Source organism: Hermetia illucens, chromosome 1, assembly GCF_905115235.1.
Source record: "Hermetia illucens chromosome 1, iHerIll2.2.curated.20191125, whole genome shotgun sequence".
NCBI classification, from domain to species: Eukaryota; Metazoa; Arthropoda; class Insecta; order Diptera; family Stratiomyidae; genus Hermetia; species Hermetia illucens.
This window is the reverse complement of record NC_051849.1, coordinates 118,669,876-118,689,857: the sequence shown is the minus strand read 5'-3', so window position 1 is coordinate 118,689,857 and position 19,982 is coordinate 118,669,876. Positions and strand designations below refer to the sequence as shown.

At 40.7% G+C, this 19,982-nt stretch overlaps 1 protein-coding gene across 2 annotated transcripts in view; it reads right to left on the bottom strand.

Moving 5' to 3' along the window:
- LOC119646932 (transmembrane inner ear expressed protein) overlaps positions 1 to 16,497 on the bottom strand; it is a 29,478-nt gene extending 12,981 nt beyond the window's left edge. The window contains exons 1-3 of one of the 2 annotated variants that reach the window (XM_038047620.1): positions 16,031 to 16,497; positions 15,729 to 15,962; positions 15,514 to 15,666 (exon numbers count right to left, since the gene is read on the bottom strand). In XM_038047620.1, coding sequence (XP_037903548.1) covers positions 15,514 to 15,666; positions 15,729 to 15,864 — 289 coding nt within the window. In that variant the 5' untranslated portion in view covers positions 15,865 to 15,962; positions 16,031 to 16,497. Of the gene's footprint in view, positions 1 to 15,513; positions 15,667 to 15,728; positions 15,981 to 16,030 lie in introns of both variants that reach the window. The other variant, XM_038047619.1, reaches the window with a different exon arrangement.
- Between the last annotated feature and the right edge of the window lie 3,485 nt (positions 16,498 to 19,982).

Here is a 19,982-nt window from a genome sequence, read left to right as displayed (position 1 = left end):
CCCTTCTGAAAACCTGGGCTCCGTAACACCTGTAAGTGGGAAATGGATGCCGAAATAACTGCAGCTAACAGATGTCCTGGAGGTGAAGTATGAGCAAATGATCTTCACAACCTCCTGGAGTGCGTTATCAGTATACGACCACAAACATACTTGGCACCAGTCGCAAGAAAAGTCGGATCGGCTGATTCGACGATGAATGTAAGCTAGCAACGGAACAGAAGAATGCTGCATATCGAGTAATGTTGAATTCTCAACGGACGCGGGCACGCGCAGAGACCTATCATGAACTCCTTCGAGTGGAGAAGCGACTTCACAGCCTGGGAGAACCAACAGGTCTGTCAATTCGAAAAGTACAGGGACCAACCGCACCAGCTGCACCAGTTTTACCAACAAGTCAGCAGGATAAAGCCTTATACACCTCGATGCTCATCTTGCCGAGACAAAGAGGGAAATCTGATTTATGACAGAATGGGGTTATTCGAGCGATTCGATGGATTCAGTATTTTGATGAATTGCTCAACAACCAAAATATTGACGAGTTGGAAGTCCCACCAACTGAAAACAAATGCTGCCACCACTAAGCATAGAAGAAACAGTCCGTGCAATTCACCGGCTTAAAAACAATAAGTCGAAAGGAGCCGAAGGAATTACAGCTGAATTAATTAAATGTGGAGGCGACCAACTGCACAAAGTGGTTCATCAACTGATGCTCAAGGTGTGTGAGATATCACACAGTTGTTGGGTAACATCTATAAGATACTCTCCACTATCTTGCTAGGTGGGATAGCCCTATACGCCCAGAACATGACTGGCCCATATCAAAGAGGCTTGACTCCAGGCAAATCAGCAACAAATCAGATTTTCTCTCCGCGGCAAGCGGTGGACTTTAAGACTGACTTTGTTAGTATCTCCAGGGTAAAAAGAGAATTCGGTAACCCGACGAAATTGATAAAACTGACCCTGACCAATGTGCAAGGCCAGATAAAAGATGGTCTATCATGCGTCCTCTTTAACCTGGCCCTGGAAAAAGTGACTCGCGATGGAGATGCTAATGCAAGAAGTCCACCCATCTACTGACCTACGTTGACGATATTAACATTATTGAAAGAAAAGGTCGAGATCTTGGGCTGCACATTAATGAAGGCAAGACGAAGTACATAGTGGCAACATCACCGCCAAAGACCAACACTGGCTAAACGAAAATAATAAACATAGCAAACTACAACTTTGAGATCGTTAAAAATTTCTCCCATCTAGGGTCGAAAATCACAACCGATAACAGCTACAATGAGGAAATCCGCGCACGGTTGTTGCCAGCCAACAGAGCCTATTTTAGCTTACTAAAACTGTTTCGCTCACGTCTCACCATAGGTTCAAAGCTCTTACTATACAAGACTATGATCTTGCCAGTCCTTATGTATTCTTCGGAGACTTGGTTCTTAGCAAAAAAATTGAGAACTCTTGGCCACGTTTGAGGGAAGAATCCTCCGAAAAATTTTTGGCCCCCTAAATGAGGATGGACGATTTCGCAGTCTACATAGCGACGATATCTATGAGCGACATTATTATGACCGTCCGGTTGTGAATAAAATCCGGCTCAACAGGATGCGGTGGGCGGGTCACATAATCCGTATGGATGAGGATGATCCAGCCTGGAAAGTCTATAAGGACAATATCTATGGTAGAAAAAGAAGTCGAAGCAGACCCTGCCTGAGATGGAGCGATGGCATAGGTCAGGACACCAGACAGCTTTTAGGGATATCGGATTGATGTACCTCGGCGCAAAACCGAAATGTCTGGAGTTCCTTACTTAGGCAGGCCTAGACCGGATGACGGTTGTTGCGCCGTTGATGATGATGAAATACGAATAAATTTGTACGATGATTTTCTATGAATACGAGTACGAATTCTGTTGGGTATACCTGTTGGGGATACCTGTATTTCCAAGCATGAATACGTTTTTTGTTTGTATCGAAGTGGTAGTATTCGCCTGGATAGCGAATATTAACACCTTAAGGGGGTTATCCCGTATGAAAGCCGTTTTTTCGCTTTTTGAAAAATGTTTTGTGAAGAACTGGATAAAGGTACAAATACGCATTTTCTATATATTTTCTAATATCTTGAGCATGCATGGTAATTTTTCCAGCCCGATAGCACAGTTCATTATTGAAATACAGAGAAACTTATAACTCCAAAAAAGGTGTTTTTCTGCTGCTACGCTAGAGGGCATGTACACGGCGTTTTAACGTGCGGACTTAACTTCAGTCTGCAAACTAGCATTAATAAAAAATATTAAATGCTAAATTTTTGGTGCCGTGTTAAACTTTTTTTTGTAAATTTTGGTGTTTTTTCAAGGCTTCTTTAATGAATAACAAGTGGGAATACCGGAAGCTCGCGCTTCGGGTACAAAGGTCTTGTGTTCATCTTATGTAAGAAACTTTAACCCACATTTTTCTATCCGTATATAGCTACAAATCCAACCTATCCCTTCATATTTTTACAAACTACTAAACATAACTACATATTACAGCATAGATATTATACTCACCCTAAACAAACAAATTGCCTATTTCCAAATACTGTACGTATATAACTCGTAACCATATTTCCGATTTACTTCGTGCACAAAAGCATACATATGTACATATATAGTACGTATATTAAATACGGTTGGTTTAATGTACAAATATACCTATCTGAATTAGGCACTACCCGCAAACTTCATTAGCACGCATATATACCTATATACACACACGCCTGATTGGAGTAATTGATATTCATATACAAATGACTAAAAAACTAAAACAAAATAATTCTTTGCGACCCCAGTGATAAGAATTCATTCCGTTATGGTATTGATGAATTGATATGTGATGACGTCATAAAATGCACGAAATTCACAAAAAATGGCAAAGTTTCAGTCCCTATAACTTTGTTAATAATGGTTTGATTTTTTTCAAACTTGACCAAATTGTGCATTATGTTATCGCTTACACCCGTGCCAAATTTTGTACTTCTGGGATGACCATAAAGGGGGTTGCCAGCTAAATTTTTAAAATATGGAAATATACTATTACTAACTTTATTTCTGCAGATATCGGAACCGGATGTATTTTGAGGCCTAGATTTCATAGAGATGCACTAATGTGATTGTTTTTTTCAGATTTTTTGGTTGGATAGGTTCTGAGAACGAGACGAGACGAGTTACGATTTTGTAGGTCATATTTTGAGCCTTCACTCCCCTATGTATCACCCAACATCGAATATGGAACGAGTTTCGAAAAGTACTAATTGGGACCTTTCATTTAATACCCCACATTGCCACATTTTATGAAAAAAAAAATTTGCACCCTCCATTCACATCACATGTATGGGAAGCCCCCCTTAAACTTAACACAAAATGGCGTCACTTGCTGCACGTAAAAGGCAGAGCAGATCACATACTCTTACCAATTTTCGTGGCAATCATTCCAGCCGTTTCCGGAAAAATCGTGGCCAGATCTCCCATCGGATCCGGGTGGATTGGGACATACCTATTGATGTGTAAATATGTGTTCATGCACTTTTCTTTCCTAACTGTGCATGGGCTAGTGTTTGCTCATCTTTGGTGTGCGGATCAAAATGGCTATGGGAAGGATACCCAGAATATAAAACCACTATGGAAGACGTGAGAAGGAGAAAACTTATGGTGCAGGGGCTCTGAACCCCAGTACCGGCGGCTTTTGTGAGTGAGGAAGCGGGCCTCTGAACCCCAGTACCGGCGGCTTTTGTGAGTGAGGAAGCGGGCCTCGGTGGTGGACAACTTGACCACCGTGGCATTTAATGCTACAAGTGTTTTAGACTTGGAAAAGGAAGTGTTCAATCGAAGTACCAATCTACCAAGAACACCAGTAACAAAATCGAAGAAGGATGAATTGAAAGCAGATCGCTGGACGAGCAGAGGTATTACCCTTCACACAGCTTGGTGTAAAAATAGTGGAACTGTCTGAGTTCATCAAGGACAAGCACAACGTGCACCAAGCCATATTAAATATGGTGGGCTCTACAAGAGCAGCAAGGTAAATCGAAATCTGTTGCCCCAATGGCGACCCAAGTGCGTTATGGAACCGTCCGCACCGTCGGGGGGAATACAAATAGTTCCGAAAAACAGAACTAAAAGCACCGAAGAGACAAAGCACGTCCCCCAAGGGCGAGCTTCTGCAATCGACTCGACAAAATCCAAGGGGAATGAAAATGGTGGTTAAGAAAAAGGCGAAGAAAAACAGAAGCGATTATTACAATTGCAATGGAAGCAGCAATGGAAGTTTGTCCTACACGGAGATACTGAAAAAGGTCAAAGCTGACCCCGACCTAAAAGATCTAGGCGAAAATGTCAGCAAGGTACGAAGGACCCAAAAGGGTCACCTCATGTTTGAGCTGAAAAAAACCAGCTTAGGGAAAACTGATGGCTTCCGAACGCAGGTTAAGGACTCACTTGGAGAGAATGTCACAGTACGGACCCAAAAACATGAGGTCTACATACAGTGCAAGGATCTCGATGAAGTGACATCCAAAGGAGAAATTTGCACTGCCTTGATGGACCAGTTGGAGGAACTTTCCGAAGAGTCCATTGGGAGTTTGCGGAAAGCCTATGGCAATACTCAAACGGCCACATTGCGATGGTCAGTGGACGCAGCGCACAAGTTATTGGCGGCCGAGAAGGTTCGAATCGGATGGGTTGTTTGCCGTCTGAGAGAGCAGATATCTCTAAAGAGGTGCTTCAAGTGCCTCGCGTTGGTCATTTTGCGAAGGCATGCAATCCATGTACCAGCGGCATTGATCGCTCCGATCGATGCAGAAGGTGTTGGGAGAAAGGCCATATTGCCAAAGCATTCAATAGGGACCCCAATGGTTATTGTGCGAAGGAAGTGAGGCACGGAATTACCGGCATATTGCCGGAAGTGCTAAATGCCCGGAATTTAGGAAGGTGCTGGAATGGAAAAATGGGGTTTATGCAATTAAACCTTAATCATTGCAGGGTCGCTCAAGATTTACTCGAGCAGACTATCTACGAATCCGAGGTGGAAATCCCCTATAGAAGGATATGTAAACACTTTTCAGAAAGGGGGGTCTGCCTCAATCGTTGACCTAACTTTTGTCAGCCCTGCACTGGCACGTGGTATGTCTTGGTGCGTCAGCGAGCACTACCCCCACAGCGATCACCTGGTAATCTTCTTTGGGCTATTGGTGGAGTCACCGGACACAAGGGCATCATGCTCGAAACCAACAAAAATGTCAGGCTGGCCCGCTAAAGCTCTGGATGAGCAGACCTTCATAGAAGTGTGGTTAGACCAACCTAATAAAGCTGGCGTCTCTACGGAAAGAACTGTCCATGTGGTCCAATGCATCGCCAAAGTGTGTGATGCGCCCATGCCTAGGAGGTGCTCATTCCCCAGTAGAAGACTAAACTACTGGTGGAATACTGAACTGGCCAGCCTTCGATCAGCCTGTCACCGAGCCAGAAGAACGGCTCAGAGAGTGGTAGGCAGAATCGACCAGGGCAAAAGAGCGTGCCTATAAGGAGACCCGCAAAACCCTCAAGCTCGCCATCCAACGGACAAGAGGGAATGCTTAAAGGAGCTCTGTTCAGAAGCGGACGTAAACCCGTGGGGGAGCGCCTATAGAATCGTGATGAGGCGATTCAGAGGCCGATTTTCTCCGCAGATCACGTGCCCTTCACTCATGTGACAAATTATCCAGGGGTTATTCCTCCCGCAAGAGGAGGGCATAGACAGCTTCCAGTGACCTCTGAACGACACGGCAATACCGCCAGCCACCAGTGACGAGCTGCTGGAGATCTGCGCTAGGATAGGAAGTAACAAAGCTCCGGGTCTGGATGGTGTTCCGAATAGGGCCCTTAAGTTTGCCGTGAAATCCAGACCGGACATGTTCGCTGAGTTGTTCGAAGCGTGCATGTCCGAGGGGATATTTCCTGCATCATTGAAACGACAGAAGTTGGTGCTACTGCCTAAGGTTGGCAAACCTCCAGGTGAGCCAACCTTAGTACAGACCTAGTCTTTTGGACACTGTCTTGAAAATGTTAGAGCGAGTAATCTATAATAGATTACTCCCGGTCGTTGAGAGCCAGGGAGGTCTCTCAGATCGGCAGTATGGGTTTCGTAAAGCTAGATCATCCTTTGATGCCCTCAAAGTGGTTATTGCCTTGGCCGAAGATGCAATCGACGGAAAGGGTAGTACTAGCAAATATTGCGTGGTAGTGACCCTTGATGTGAGAAATGCATTTAATTCGGCCAATTGGAACCTAATACGAGAATCTCTGGCGAAGTTTGTTATTCCCGCTTATCTTGTAGCCATTGTCAACAGCTATTTACAAGAACGGAGGCTTTGGTATGACATTGATGACGGACCCCAGGAGTACGCTATCTCTACGGGTGTCCCACACCACTGCTGTGGAACATCATGTACAACGATTTACTTAATCTTCCCCTTCCGGTGGAAGCCACGGTTTTGGGCTACGCCGACGATATAGCGCTGGTTGTGGCCGCAAAGCACCTCGAAGATGCTGAGTTATACTCAGTGCTGTTAAGGGTTGGCTAGAGAGTTCTGGTCTGACACTTGTGGAGGAAAAAACGGAAGCGGTCCTCATCACGAAGCGCCGTAAAAGAAATTTTGCCCGTATTCAAATTGGCAATCATATCATCGCTTCTAAGCCTGCCATCAAATACTTGGGAGTGGTGATATACGGGAAGCTTAGCTATAAGCAACACGTGCAGTATGTTTATGATAAAGTATCCACTGCAAGTGTGGCCCTGGCAAGAATGATGCCGAACGTGGGAGGGCCACGGCTTACTCCACGTTGCTTATAGGTAGCGTAGTGAGTTCGATCCTGCTTTATGCAGCTCCAGTTTGGAGAAAGGCATTGCAGGTCACATTTAACGCTAACAAACTGAGTTCAGTCTACAGAAGAGCAACCCTAAGGATGTGCTCGGCATTCAGGACTGTCTCAGATGATGCAGCATTCGTCATGTCTGAAATGATGCCCACTGACATCTTGGCAGGAGAGATGACGAATATATATAATGCGTGATCTCTAAATAGGTGGCAAGAGCGTTGGGAACGCTCGGGAAAAGGCCGGTGGACGCAAAGGCTGATCCCTGCCATCAAGAAGTGGTTGGAGAGACGGCACGGTGAGATTAATTATAATCTTACTCAGTTTCTCAAGGGGCATACTAATTTACAAGGTCAAGTTTAAGCATTAAAATTTGCAATATAAGTGTTTAAGCGATTTCGCCGTATTTTCTCCAGCAGCCGCATCTTTGGAGCTAGCCCCATGAAACCCAGTCTGCATGCGCATTTAACCTCTTCCGTCGTTACATCACATGCTATGCAAATGGCCTGTTTGGACATCGCGAGATTCTTTTCCGCCATTGCATCAGCATGTTACTTACCAAATGGTATATTTGGCCTCGACATGACTTTCTTCCGTGTCATCAATTCGCAGCGCAACAGCAGGTGTCGATTTGCCGCCAGCAAGAAAATTTATAATAATAAACAAGTGTTATTGTGTTGTGTACAAGAACACTTTCAAACCAATGTGTAAACACAGAAGGGTCAAACATAGGTGACTTAAAGAATAGCATTACTTTTAATTTTGAGTAGTCAAAAAGCCTCTGAACAGAGCTAAAGTGTTCTAACCGGGAACACTTTATTTCGCGCGGTAATTTCTTTAACTCGCTTATAGAATTAATTAGTGAAATTGTTAAAAAGGAAAAAATAGAATATTGTGTTTAGTAATAAAAGGTTTGTTGAAGTGGAAACGTGAGTGTTTTCTTTAACTAAATCCAAGCCAATCCACGTAAGTATAATTCCTAACCTTTTAGCCTTTTCTGTTCCAGAAGTTTTTGATTACCCCATCGTTCCGAAGTTAAGTTTCGGCAGCCCGGAACGAGAGCAACCACGGTCCTCTAATTCAACATCCAGGAGCTAGTGCGCGAGCTTGGCCAACGCCCAAGCAGGGTAGCCCACTGGAAGAGGCCGTTTAGGATATCGCCGAAACAATAAGCATAATCAAAGAAACAAAGTAAAATAGGAAGTAATGCTGATATAGGGCAAATTAACGTACTTATGCAAAAAATATAGGAATTAAATGTTATTACAGAGAAGAGAAAGAATGAAATTATTAATGGAGTCACGTTTTTCATTCTCTGTGAATGAATGAACTTATATGATATGAATTGTGGGATGTATTATATAACATGTAAAGACTTGGCTTCAATTCTTGCCCTTTTAGCGTGATTCGGTCATTCGGACCGATAAATACACGCTTTATTACGGCGATCGACATAAACCTGGAATGTGACATTTCACCTGATTGACACTGTAATTTCCGAAGGACTCGGAATATCAAAAAATCACTTTGCTTATATATTCTACACTATATCTGGATAGAATTGATGCAAAAAAAATCGATTCCTCGGATCCGGCACACGGGATGACCCCCTTAATGATCGGGCCATGTTGTACGTATATATGGTGGAGTTGGACTTAATATCGAATAAAGAAATTAAAAGACGTTGCAGGTGTAGACAAAAAATTACGGACATATAATTTAATATTTTCAAGCCTGAAGAATTGTTTTGTGAAGAGAAAGCACTTGAAAGCAAAGGCATATTCTTTCTCTTGTGTGCTTTTGTCTGGTAAACATCTATGCGTGTATCAGACATCAGACAGACAATAGTCTGTGTCCGACAACTTTCTATTTCAAATAAACGCCCGTTTCAGACAAAGTCTGCCTCCATACCAAACAAATGTCTGAGCCTACCTCAGATGATTGCCTGCTTCTGTATCAGACAAATGTCTGATCAGGCAGTCTGTATAAGACAACAGGCAGACAGATGTCTGTGTCTGAAAGAAACAGGTGGTTGGGCAATTGACTCATACAGTACGTGTATATAAATAATTGCCGCTTACGAAATACGCATATATATGTAAATATTTAAATTTCTGTGTCCGGATAGCTGAGTGGTTAGAGCGCAAGGCTGTCGTACGGAAGGTCGCGGTTCAAATCTCACTGGTGGCAGTGGAATTTGTATCGTAATTTGACGTCGGACACCATTCGACTCAGCTGTGAATGAGTACCTGAGTCAAATCAGGGTAATAATCTCGAGCGAGCGCAATGCTGACCACTTTGCATCCTAGTGTACCGTTACGGTCTTGAATGAAGTGCTCTAACACACTTCAAGGCCCTGATCCAACATGGATTGTTGCGCCAACGATTATTATTATGATTATTTAATAATATATAATAGTCTAGTTCTCGAGTGCACACATATATTTGTGCTCATCCCACTTGGTATTTTTGGCTTGCAACACGATTATAGGTATGTACATATATGTGTACGAATTACAAAACAACCCTTCACGGTACACATAGACGATCCGAAATGAAATATCGGTTGTTTGTAATCTGTAAACAAAGCGTGTCTTAAATATTTATATGTATATGCGTATCTCGTAAGTAGCGATTATATACATATATGCACCTACTGTGCGAGCCAATTGGCCAACCACCTGTTAGTTTCAGACATAGGCATCTGTCTGCCTTTTGTCTGATACAGACTGTCTGACGCTGGCTCAGACATTTGTCTGATACAGAATGTCTGATATAGAATGTCTGAAACAGACATTTGTCTATCTTATATTTGATACAGGCAGAGACATTCACCTGACACAACCCCAGAAGAAGAAGAATGTCTTTGCTTTGCAATTTTGCAGACTTGAAAATATTATATCATATCTTTCGAGTTTAGATTTACATACATACTTTTTTGTCTACAACTACAACGCGTTTTAATTCTCGTATTGGATACTTTACTTGGAAATGGTTGGATTGTTGTCGGTGAAGCAACCGCCAGACAGGCAGAAGGCCTATCAAGACTAAGGTGTGAGCGAGCAGCCAAACCTGCCAAATTTTTGTTAAAAACAAACTGACTCTTTGTTATATCCATGTAATTTTCTTGCGCGCATTCGCGCAACACGTCGTGGAACTTGAAGGAGTGACAGATGGAGGAGAAGAGGAACGAGCGAGGACCGTGGAGACACTATTTCGCAAATGCATGAAAATAAATACTAGAGTTGAAAAATAAAGTGTATTTGGAAATAAAGTGGCGGAAAATGTAGAGTTCTTCATACCGCGCTTCAAACCCACACCGCCATTGTAAAAGTTCTATGTGCGCATATTTTACAATGTTATTTACTACTTTTGGAATAATAATAATAATAATGGTGGGAAATAAAGTGCAGAGGGTTTACCGGAACTGTGCCATCGCCAGTGAGGCACCCGTAGTTGAAATTCTAGACACACTAAAGCAGAAACTTTCTGTCATATGCAGTCGGCTACGACGGTATGGAGAAAGTCATTCCAGACGTGTCCAGAATACAACATACGCGAGGAAACAGCGGAGCATTTTCAGATCTCTCAACGAATCCCAACAGAACGTTCAGACAATACAGTTTTCGGTGACGGAAGCGAAAAAGTATTGGGGTGGACTTTGGGGGTTATCCGCCCAGCATGAGTGGATCACCAGCGAAGGCACCCCCCATGGTAATACGCCTGGCATGAATTTTGCGGATGTTACCGAAGAGGAAGTTGGACGAGCCAAAGAACTGGAGGGGCCCAGGTCTGGATCGGGTGCAGAGTTTCTGGTATAAGAAATTTACCAGCGTACACAGTCGGCTGGCACGCAGTATAAATGAGGTCATGAGCCGGCCGAAGGAATTTCCATCCTTCCTCATTGCGGGGATTACCTACCCTATCCCTAAGAAGGACACGGTGCAGGACCCCGCAGAAACAAGACCGATTAGTTGCTTAACAACCATCTACAAATTCATCACTTCCATTATTAGTAGAAGAGTCAATGCGCACCTCGAGACCAACAACATTCTGTCCGAGAAGCAGAAAGGCTGCCGAGTTGGGTCAAGGGGTTGTAAAGAGCCACTCATTATCGACTTGGTAGTTGTAGGGCAAGCAACTAGAGGCCAAAGAAACCTCTTTAGTTGTTATATCGATTATGTCAAAGCTTTTGATAGCGTTCCGCATACCTGACACACTTGATGTACTTAGATGACATCAAGCTGTATGCTGGTACTGACGACCATCTTAGGAGTCTGTTGCGAATAATAGGCATGTTCAGCCGTTATATTCGGATGGAGTTTGGATTAGAAAAGTGTCGAATCCAAGCCATCCACAAAGGTCATCACGAGCCGCATGCCGGACATCTACGATGACTAAGACAGACTTCTACCAAACCCATGCTCGAGGTGATGATCTCCAGGATGCTCTGCTGTCCAAATTCCTAAGACATGTAAAGCTGTCGCTGAAATCGCAACTCTCGGAGAAGATTAATGTAAGCGCATTGAATATATTCGCTATATGTTCACTGGCTTATGTATTTGGAATATCGCCGTGGACGAAAACCGATCTGGAAAACGTCCAGTGGCGGATACGGAATACTATGTCCGAATGTATCATCCAAATTCTACAGTGGAGTGCATGAACCCGCCTCGTGACATCGAAGGTAGGGTTGTGATTGACGTGGCGGCACAACATCACCGCCAAGTCGACTGCGCGTTTATTTTTACAGCAAAGAGCAGGCGAGTACCTGTCATGCAACGCGTGTATTGTGGTGCAGTTGAGATTGGCAGATTGCATCGTCAGGTGATTGGTGTTATTGATTTCAGTCGCGGAAGAAATGTACCATGGAAAATTCCTCTGGAACGTCGACGCGACTCATCGCCCATTGATATTACTAGACTGCCTCAAAGCAGATCTGATGGGAGAAGAATAAAATGCAGTGGGTTTACTGGAAATGCTACCCCGGAGAGACACCTGGTAATCACTAATTGGGTTGGGAGATGCTCATAAACTATCATAGTTGGTCGAGTTCGATTGCCGATTGCCCTGTCAATTCCATAAACCTAAAAAACAATTCCACAAACCTAAAAAGCTCAAAGCCTTTCATATCTGAAGATATGAAAGGTTTTGTGTATTTCTGGTGTAAGAACATTTTAATGAAGAACTGTTCCATTTGCACGTAGCTTTTAATTTACCGCATTTACCGCTTCAGACTACTTTAGTGTGATATTGATATTTAATACTTTGGATTACAGTAAATTTCTGAGAACGGATCCTTGAAAAATATTATCACTTGCCATCTCCCACTTGCATCAAATGTCAAAAATAAGCACAGTTTTGGGAGGTACTAATCGAAACTTTTGACAAGTGTGTACCACCCTTTGAACATAAAGTAAAACGATGTTACTCACTACATGCAAGCAAATTCTTAATTTCAGCCTTTCCGCCAAATTTGATATCAATAGAAGTGGCCGTTTCTCTGAAAATTGGTGTGACAGACAGACAGATAAACAGAAAGATGACTGTATAAACAGACAGGCAGAAAATAAACTGATTTTAATAAGGTTGTTTCGCACAAAGCCTTAAAAATGGTGAAATTGACTATGAAGGCCCGCCCGCAAATATTGAACCTCCACTCAAGTGTCCCATCGACAAGCGCTTCCCCGCAACTGCACTAGTTGGGATTGGGAATATGTGGGGATCCTGTTACACACTCACAATCGCTCAAGTGTCATTAAACCGATGCGACCGCACTGTAACCTGAAAACCAACGGAAATCATGCGTGAATGGGAAAATTTGTCTGGGACTTAGGCGCGATTCATTAAGGCGTTACTAAGCTGACTCGAATTAGCAATTCCAGCAGACGGAAAAAGAAAAAAATGTGAAAGGTTTATCGGAATTATTTCTCTGAGTGTAATTATGCGGTGTTTATTTTAAAAAATAAAAAAGTTGTTTTTCTTATTCGCTGGTATTGATATTTTTATTTTTGCAAAAACCGATATTTCGGGAACCACTTGTTCCCTTCATCAGTGCTAACAAGTCTTTATTCTTATTATTATTTATTGCATTTACAGCGGAAGTAGTTGAAATTCCCGACACACTGAAACAGAGATTTCTGTAGTTGGTTGCACTTTGAACTTTGAAGTTTGTGGATGTTACCGAAGAATCATAAGTAGCTCCACGAACTGCCTGAATTCTTATCCCTCAAATTGACACGGTGCAAGCTGCCACAGACACAAACCGATTAGCTGTTTATTAATCCAGTACAAATTTTTAGCGTCCATTATTGTCCCCTCTCTCAATCAATTCGACACGGTTTTAGCACTTCACTCAATTCCGCACTGTAGGACAAGAACAAACAAACAGTTTCAGCCGTACATTCCGCGAACCGATCTCCACACACCCGCAACAAAAATCCTCACAATATCAGCTGTTTTCGAAGCAAAGCAGGGCATAATCAGGTTGGTGGCCGAATCATGCAGTGCATGGAGAAAACAAGGGTTAATAATCATTATGAATACTCAAAAATGTCTATACTAAGATTGAAAATATTCAAGCGGGTTTTAGGGTTTCAGGAAATTTGGAAGACAAAAGTGTTTTGTGATTGACGTTTTGAAAAGAAAATTAAAATTATGATTTATTATTAATATTTAAAATAGTTTAAAATTTTTTGGTTTGATATGATATCGCAATGGGCCGGAACGGAGTTACAAAAAGATGCTAAATAGTAAGAAAATGGAAAATCATGTATACTCGCAAATGAGTCATCTGGTCAGTTGGTAGGAGGACAAAACGAACGAAATGATGCGCATGCTTCGAAACCTCGAGTACGGAGACAATTCCGTAGTAGTTCTAGCCAACCCATAAATAAAATCGTGAACACACTCAAACAGAAACTTATTGACATATGCAATCAGTTACGATGCAAACAAAGGAATGCTGGGGTGAATTTTGGGCGTTATCCGCTCGGTATGCTCGGATGTTACCAAAACGGAGGTTCGACGAACCGTAAACAGCTCGGCAGAATTTCTAGTACCAAAAGTTCACTAGTATACACGATCAGAAACGACGTGATTAGTCGGCCGGGGACTTCCTAAACTTCCTTACCGCGGAGATTACCTACCTTGTCTCGAAAACGGACACGGTGCAGAACCCTCCAAACACATCCACATCATGCCAATCCTCTACAAGTTCATAACGTTGTTAATTGAAATCCGGAATCCCCCGGATTTTATTGAACAGTTCGGGGAAAAATGCAGTAAAGTAATATAAAAGAGATTAACAATTCTATATAAAATAAATTAAAATCAAATAGCATAACATTTGGCCAGATGATGAACAGAGGAGTAAAGGGCAGCTCCCACATGCATGAAAGTCAAAGAGGGGGAGAGGAAGAGCGGCATATCACATAAGGAATTCAAAAAAATAATCTTATGGCAAGCGAAAATACAGTGCGTCCCGTTTACGATGGTACAAATTCTAATGGTGGATAGTACTATTTGTTTAAGGAAAATTGGTTCATCGAATGGGTACTCTACTAAATACTGTCAAAAAGCGTGGCCTTCCCTATAAAATCACAACTTCCCACTCCCTCAATCGTTTAATCCCCGATTTGATACCATTTTCAAAAACTACATAAAATTTGTAATAAATGGATATTTTCAATTGCAAAGGTTATCATCATTTCAAAAATATAATATTTTAAAGAAATTTCAAAATCGATTTTTTATCTAAATTTCAATATGCAATATTGTAACGGTACTTTAAACTTACAAGTCTGCAAAGTAATAAAAGTTGTACAGCACCAATTCCCCGGACCAATTTTCCTCAAACAAGTGATACTATCTACTATTAAACCTTACACCATCATAAACGGGACACTCTGCACCCAGCTCTTAAATACTATTAATAGTTAGACAATTTGTTTACTAACTTAACTAACTATTAGCAGTTAGATAATTTGTTAACTACCTTTTTTACTGGTTAAAGATAAGTTACTTCATCTGAGCAGTGGCAACCTCTTCATGCTAGTCTTATGTCATTTCATCGTTACTTTGGAACAAAAGAACACCTCCAAACATACCGCAGCTTGTCTAATTAAAATCCTCTCTAATTCCCATCAGGGTAAAATTAAAATGGGATAAATCCATTCTAATCGAAAAGTCTAATAATAAGTCTAAGACAGATTCAATGTGCAAGTGACTACTTGCGATGTTTGGAAGTTTTTTCGTTTGGAATCATTAGCACATTGAAATTTACAAATTTTGATTCATATTTCGTTAAATAGCTACGTCTTGTTAGACGTACTTGTTTAATTTTATGTTTTATGGTGCGTTGAAAAAAATGGCTCATCAGTTTTTTCAAAGGCTACCTATTGCCTAAATGCATTGAGGGACACTTCACCAATGTATTTCTGGATATTTTCAGCCATCTTTTAGGAGAAGGTTGAGGGTCGCAATAGCGAGAATATCATAAACGCTTTACATGCAATGTAAATTAATGCCTTGGATCAAATTTCCACTGCGTAGTAGTTAAACGAGTGCGAATATAGCAACAGGAGATATATACCCGGAAAATAATTATGAAATTGCCAGCCTACCCTTCTGTAAATCCATACCGTCCATATCGGAATTCTTCATTAGTGCCATTTTTTCTCGAAATTTCCTAGTAATTCTCTTTCTTTTATAATCCGCCTCGATATCTTGTTTGGTCCTTGGTATACGTATTCGGAAGCAGCAACATAAAACAATAACTACAAAAAACATCCCAATAAACACGCAAGCTTTACTATTTTCGTATACTGCTGCGACTTACCAATGCACATGAATCCACAAAACGCGAAAAACATGATGTGCCATATCCTGAAATCACCTATTGTAATCTCCTCGAGCCAAGCTGTTTCAGGATCTACCTCAAATTCAACGTCCAATTCTGTAGATTCGAGATTCATCTTGCTGGTGTCCAATGCAAATTCCAATTTTTTTTAAGTTTTACTCGAAATGTAAATTGATGCTGTTCTATAAAATCCCGATTTGAAAAACGTTTGATCTAAACAGGAATCGGAAACTGAATGAAAACATTGGGTCAACTAAATTTACTTTCGGATGAGCTTTTACCATAGATCGATTGTTTGAGGAGTGGCTCCACCAACACCACATCCTACAAATATACTGCAGTGCCATAGGGCGCTCCCAACTAATTTACTAGCCGCCACCTAATTGGCAAAATAAGTATGTGGACGCTCGCTGGTTGCTGATAGCTGATGCATGATATATTGTTGCGTACTATTGTACACATACATCACACATAAAGTTTATTCCGAGAAAAGCAAATGCCATGTACTCTTCATCCTGTCATTCAGCCAAACTGCAGACTTTTGATAAAGATTTATATCCTAATACTAGGGTCGCCACATCACACATGTACTCAAATTATTCAACATCGCTTGCTGTCATATGGTTGATACTTGATAATAATTTACTGCAACTTCCGTTCAATTACGAACTTTCTGCGTTTGCGTCCTCCTTGATATGAGACGTAATTTTTCTTACAAAGTTGTTTAGGTGATTATTTGCAATTTTGACTATTGACTAAAGGATGTCCTGTTGCATTCAACGGGAATAGTAACAGTGCCATCTAACGTCTGGATGCGACATGAATGTAGAAACGAGACCAGTTTCATGGTAAGAACCAACTCGAAAAGCCATTCGATAGATTTCGGGAAGCTCTAGCACATACATGAACCTCTTCCCCACGATGGAGATTTCTAGAAACTGTCCTAAATTTTTTTTAAAAGTCTCCAATATGGGCAAGAACGGGAATGTATTGAGAAAGCTTTCTCGCACACCATAGGCCCTGTCTAACAGAATCTACCTGTATTTATGCTGCGGCACCCGCGAGCCTCGCGGAATCCCCGGATAACGAGCACCAGTAAAGACGTTCTGTTTGGGAGCCTGAGCGCATTAAAGCGCCCACAAACGGCAAACCAAGTTGGTGACCAAGTTTGCGGTTCGTTTGCCACAGACGCAGCAACCGACCGGCAACTTCATTTCGTTGCGAGATCTCGAGGAGTGCACATCATCGCGCCGTAATGGTCATTACGATGCGAAGTTACGTGTAGAGGGTGTCGTGGTGGCGGTTTCCCATCCTCTTGAGCGAATAACAAAAACTCGATTTTGCACTTTGATCACTATGTAGCTCGAACTCAGACTGACTTAACAGGCTGTGAGTCAGCGTATTTATATATTTATTTTCTATTCCTTTTACATGATGTCCTTAGTTACTATCCTGGAAAAGCCAGTTATATATATTGCTAAAAAAACCCAGGATACATTCCTTTAATTACGGGTTTTACTCTTCCGACAAATTCGTGAAAAACCCTAATTATATTTGTGAAGTTTTATTGCGGTGTGTTGATCCTGTATCGGGTTCAGGTAAAAGGGTTTCCCGGAGGATATCCAACACGTGTGACGTAACTCCTCCCCCCTTTAAGTACAAACTGTCCGCAGTTTGGGTAGGTGTAAGTTTTGTATAGGATTTGCTTACTTTCTATGATTTACGCTTCTAATGGTGATACATCATCGTATACAATCTTAATTAATTATGTGCTGAATCTGTTTTTTTTTTGTTTTTTTTTTCTTTTACAATAATACATTCTATTTCTTGTTCTAATTACATCTGATTTTGGAGTTACAATTACTCATTTATTAAATGTGCTTAACAGTAATAGTACTTATTATATATTAGATTAATATTATACCACTATATATCCTCGATTCAACCAAGATATCTGAGTTAATTCATATCAGTTTTATTTAGGTTTTTGTCTCATCCATCAGATATCGGAAAATGTATGTTTAAGCCTTTTCATATTTTGTGGGTGGATTTTTTGATTATTTTCAGCTTTTTTGAATCTGGGGTCTAATTTTTGAGGATTTGGGTTTTTAATCCAGTTAGAGTCTAATTCTGCTGACTGTCTACTCTTGTTATGGTATTCTAAATTTTTCTTTTTGGTTTGTTTCAAATTCTCGTAGACGATTTCAGTATTTACTTCACCAAAATACACATCTGATGGCTTATATTTGTGTGCAGAATGTGTTGTTGTATTATAATATCTAACGCATTCTTGTACTGGATCTAAAAGGGTTAGTTCGTTATTTTCTAATTTTTGCCTGAGTAAAAAGGTTCGTATATGCTCGTTAAGAGTTCTGTGTGCGATCTCAACATCTGAATTACCTGTCTTGTGGTTGGGACTCGTAAAATGAATATCTATTTGTTCGTTTTCAAACCATTCTTGTGTTTTTTGTGATATGAGAGCTGATTCGTTGTCTGTAATAGTTTTTGTAGGCTTACCAATTTTATTGAAGAGTGTCGTCAAGGCATTTATGATAGTATCCCATTGACGGTTTTTTATTGGTGTAATTGCGAGGAATTTGGAAAATTTGTCAATGCATGTTATATACATCTGATTCTTATGTTTGTACCATATATCCATGTGGTATACTTCTCTAATTTTACTAGGGGTCAATGTTTCTTTGTAAGGTTCTTTAGGTGGGTTCCTGTCGTATTTACTTTGATGACAAATTTCACATTTATTTATGTAGTTTTGAATAAAATCTTTTAGTTTAGGGTAGTAGTATTTAGTTCGTATTTCAGAGTACAATTTATTTATGCCAATGTGGTTTGTTTGTTTATGCATTTTTGCAATTATCTCCATGATTTCGCTGAGCGAACAATCATATAGTAAAGAGTTAGCATTAACCAGAGTTGCTTTACTATTTGCTTGTTTCCAAATATTATATTCTTTTTGTAATATCAATAAATGTTTTTTAGTTGGGACCTTAATTCCTGTAGTTCCTATTAAAGGTACATGGTTGTTCAGCACGTACTTTGCTTGCGTCTCAGTGAACTCTTTAAAAAAAAATGTAGTCCTTTTTTTTCGATTAATTTTTTCCTTCTTGGCAACCTTTGTTGCGCCTACTTTGATAACAATTTGGGTAGAGAAACAGTTAAGTGGTTTTTCGGATATTGGAATATAATGTGAATTATCTTCGAAAGAAGTATGCTGCGTTGCTAAATCACTTTCACCCTCTAAAGCGTTTATTTCTATACGAGATAATGCGTCGGCTACTACATTTACCTTGCCTTTAATGTATTTGATATGAAAATCGTACTCCATTAACTTTAGTTTCCATCTTTGCAGTTTCGGATTATCAGTTTTAAGATTTTCCAAATATGTAAGAGGTTTATGGTCGGTGTGTAATTCGAACTTCCGTCCGTAAATATAAGGTCTGAAATAGCTTAAAGCATATATAATGGCAAGTAGCTCCTTCTCGATTGTTGCTAACTTTGTTTCTGAAGAATTTAGTGTTCTGGATGCAAAGCATATTGGTTTATTATCCTGCGACAACACTGCTCCTATCGCAAAATTTGAAGCGTCCGTTGTGACTGCGAACGGTTTATTGAAATTTGGAAATTGAAGAATACGATGGTTAGAGATGTACAGTTTTAATTTTTGGAATGCGTCCTTGTAGTCAGTGTTATTTAAATCGACCTTGGCGTCTTTTTGTAAAAATCTAGTCATTGGTCGCGCAATTTTCGCGAAATCCTTAATAAATTTCCTGTAGAATCCTGCTAGTCCCAAAAATGATTTAATTTGTTTTTGTGTTGCTGGTAATGGAAATTTGTCTATGGCCTCAAGTTTTTTAGGGTTCGGTTTAATACCGTCTTTTGTAATGACGTGGCCTAGAAATTCCGTTGATTTATTTAGGAATGATGTTTTAGACATTTCAATCTTTAAATTTGCGTTTCGTAAAGCGTGAAACACTTTCCTTAGGGCGATTTCATGTTCTATCAGAGTTGTACTATAGACAAGTATATCATCCATGTATACGATACATATTTTGTTTATGTATTTGGCTAGTATTGAATTCATCAACCTCTGAAAGGTTGACGGTGCATTTTTTAGACCAAAAGGCATCCGTGTGAATTCAAAATGTCCTTCGTCTGTTGAAAATGCGGTTTTATGCCTATCCTCGGGCCTTATCTCAATTTGATGAAAGCCCTTTG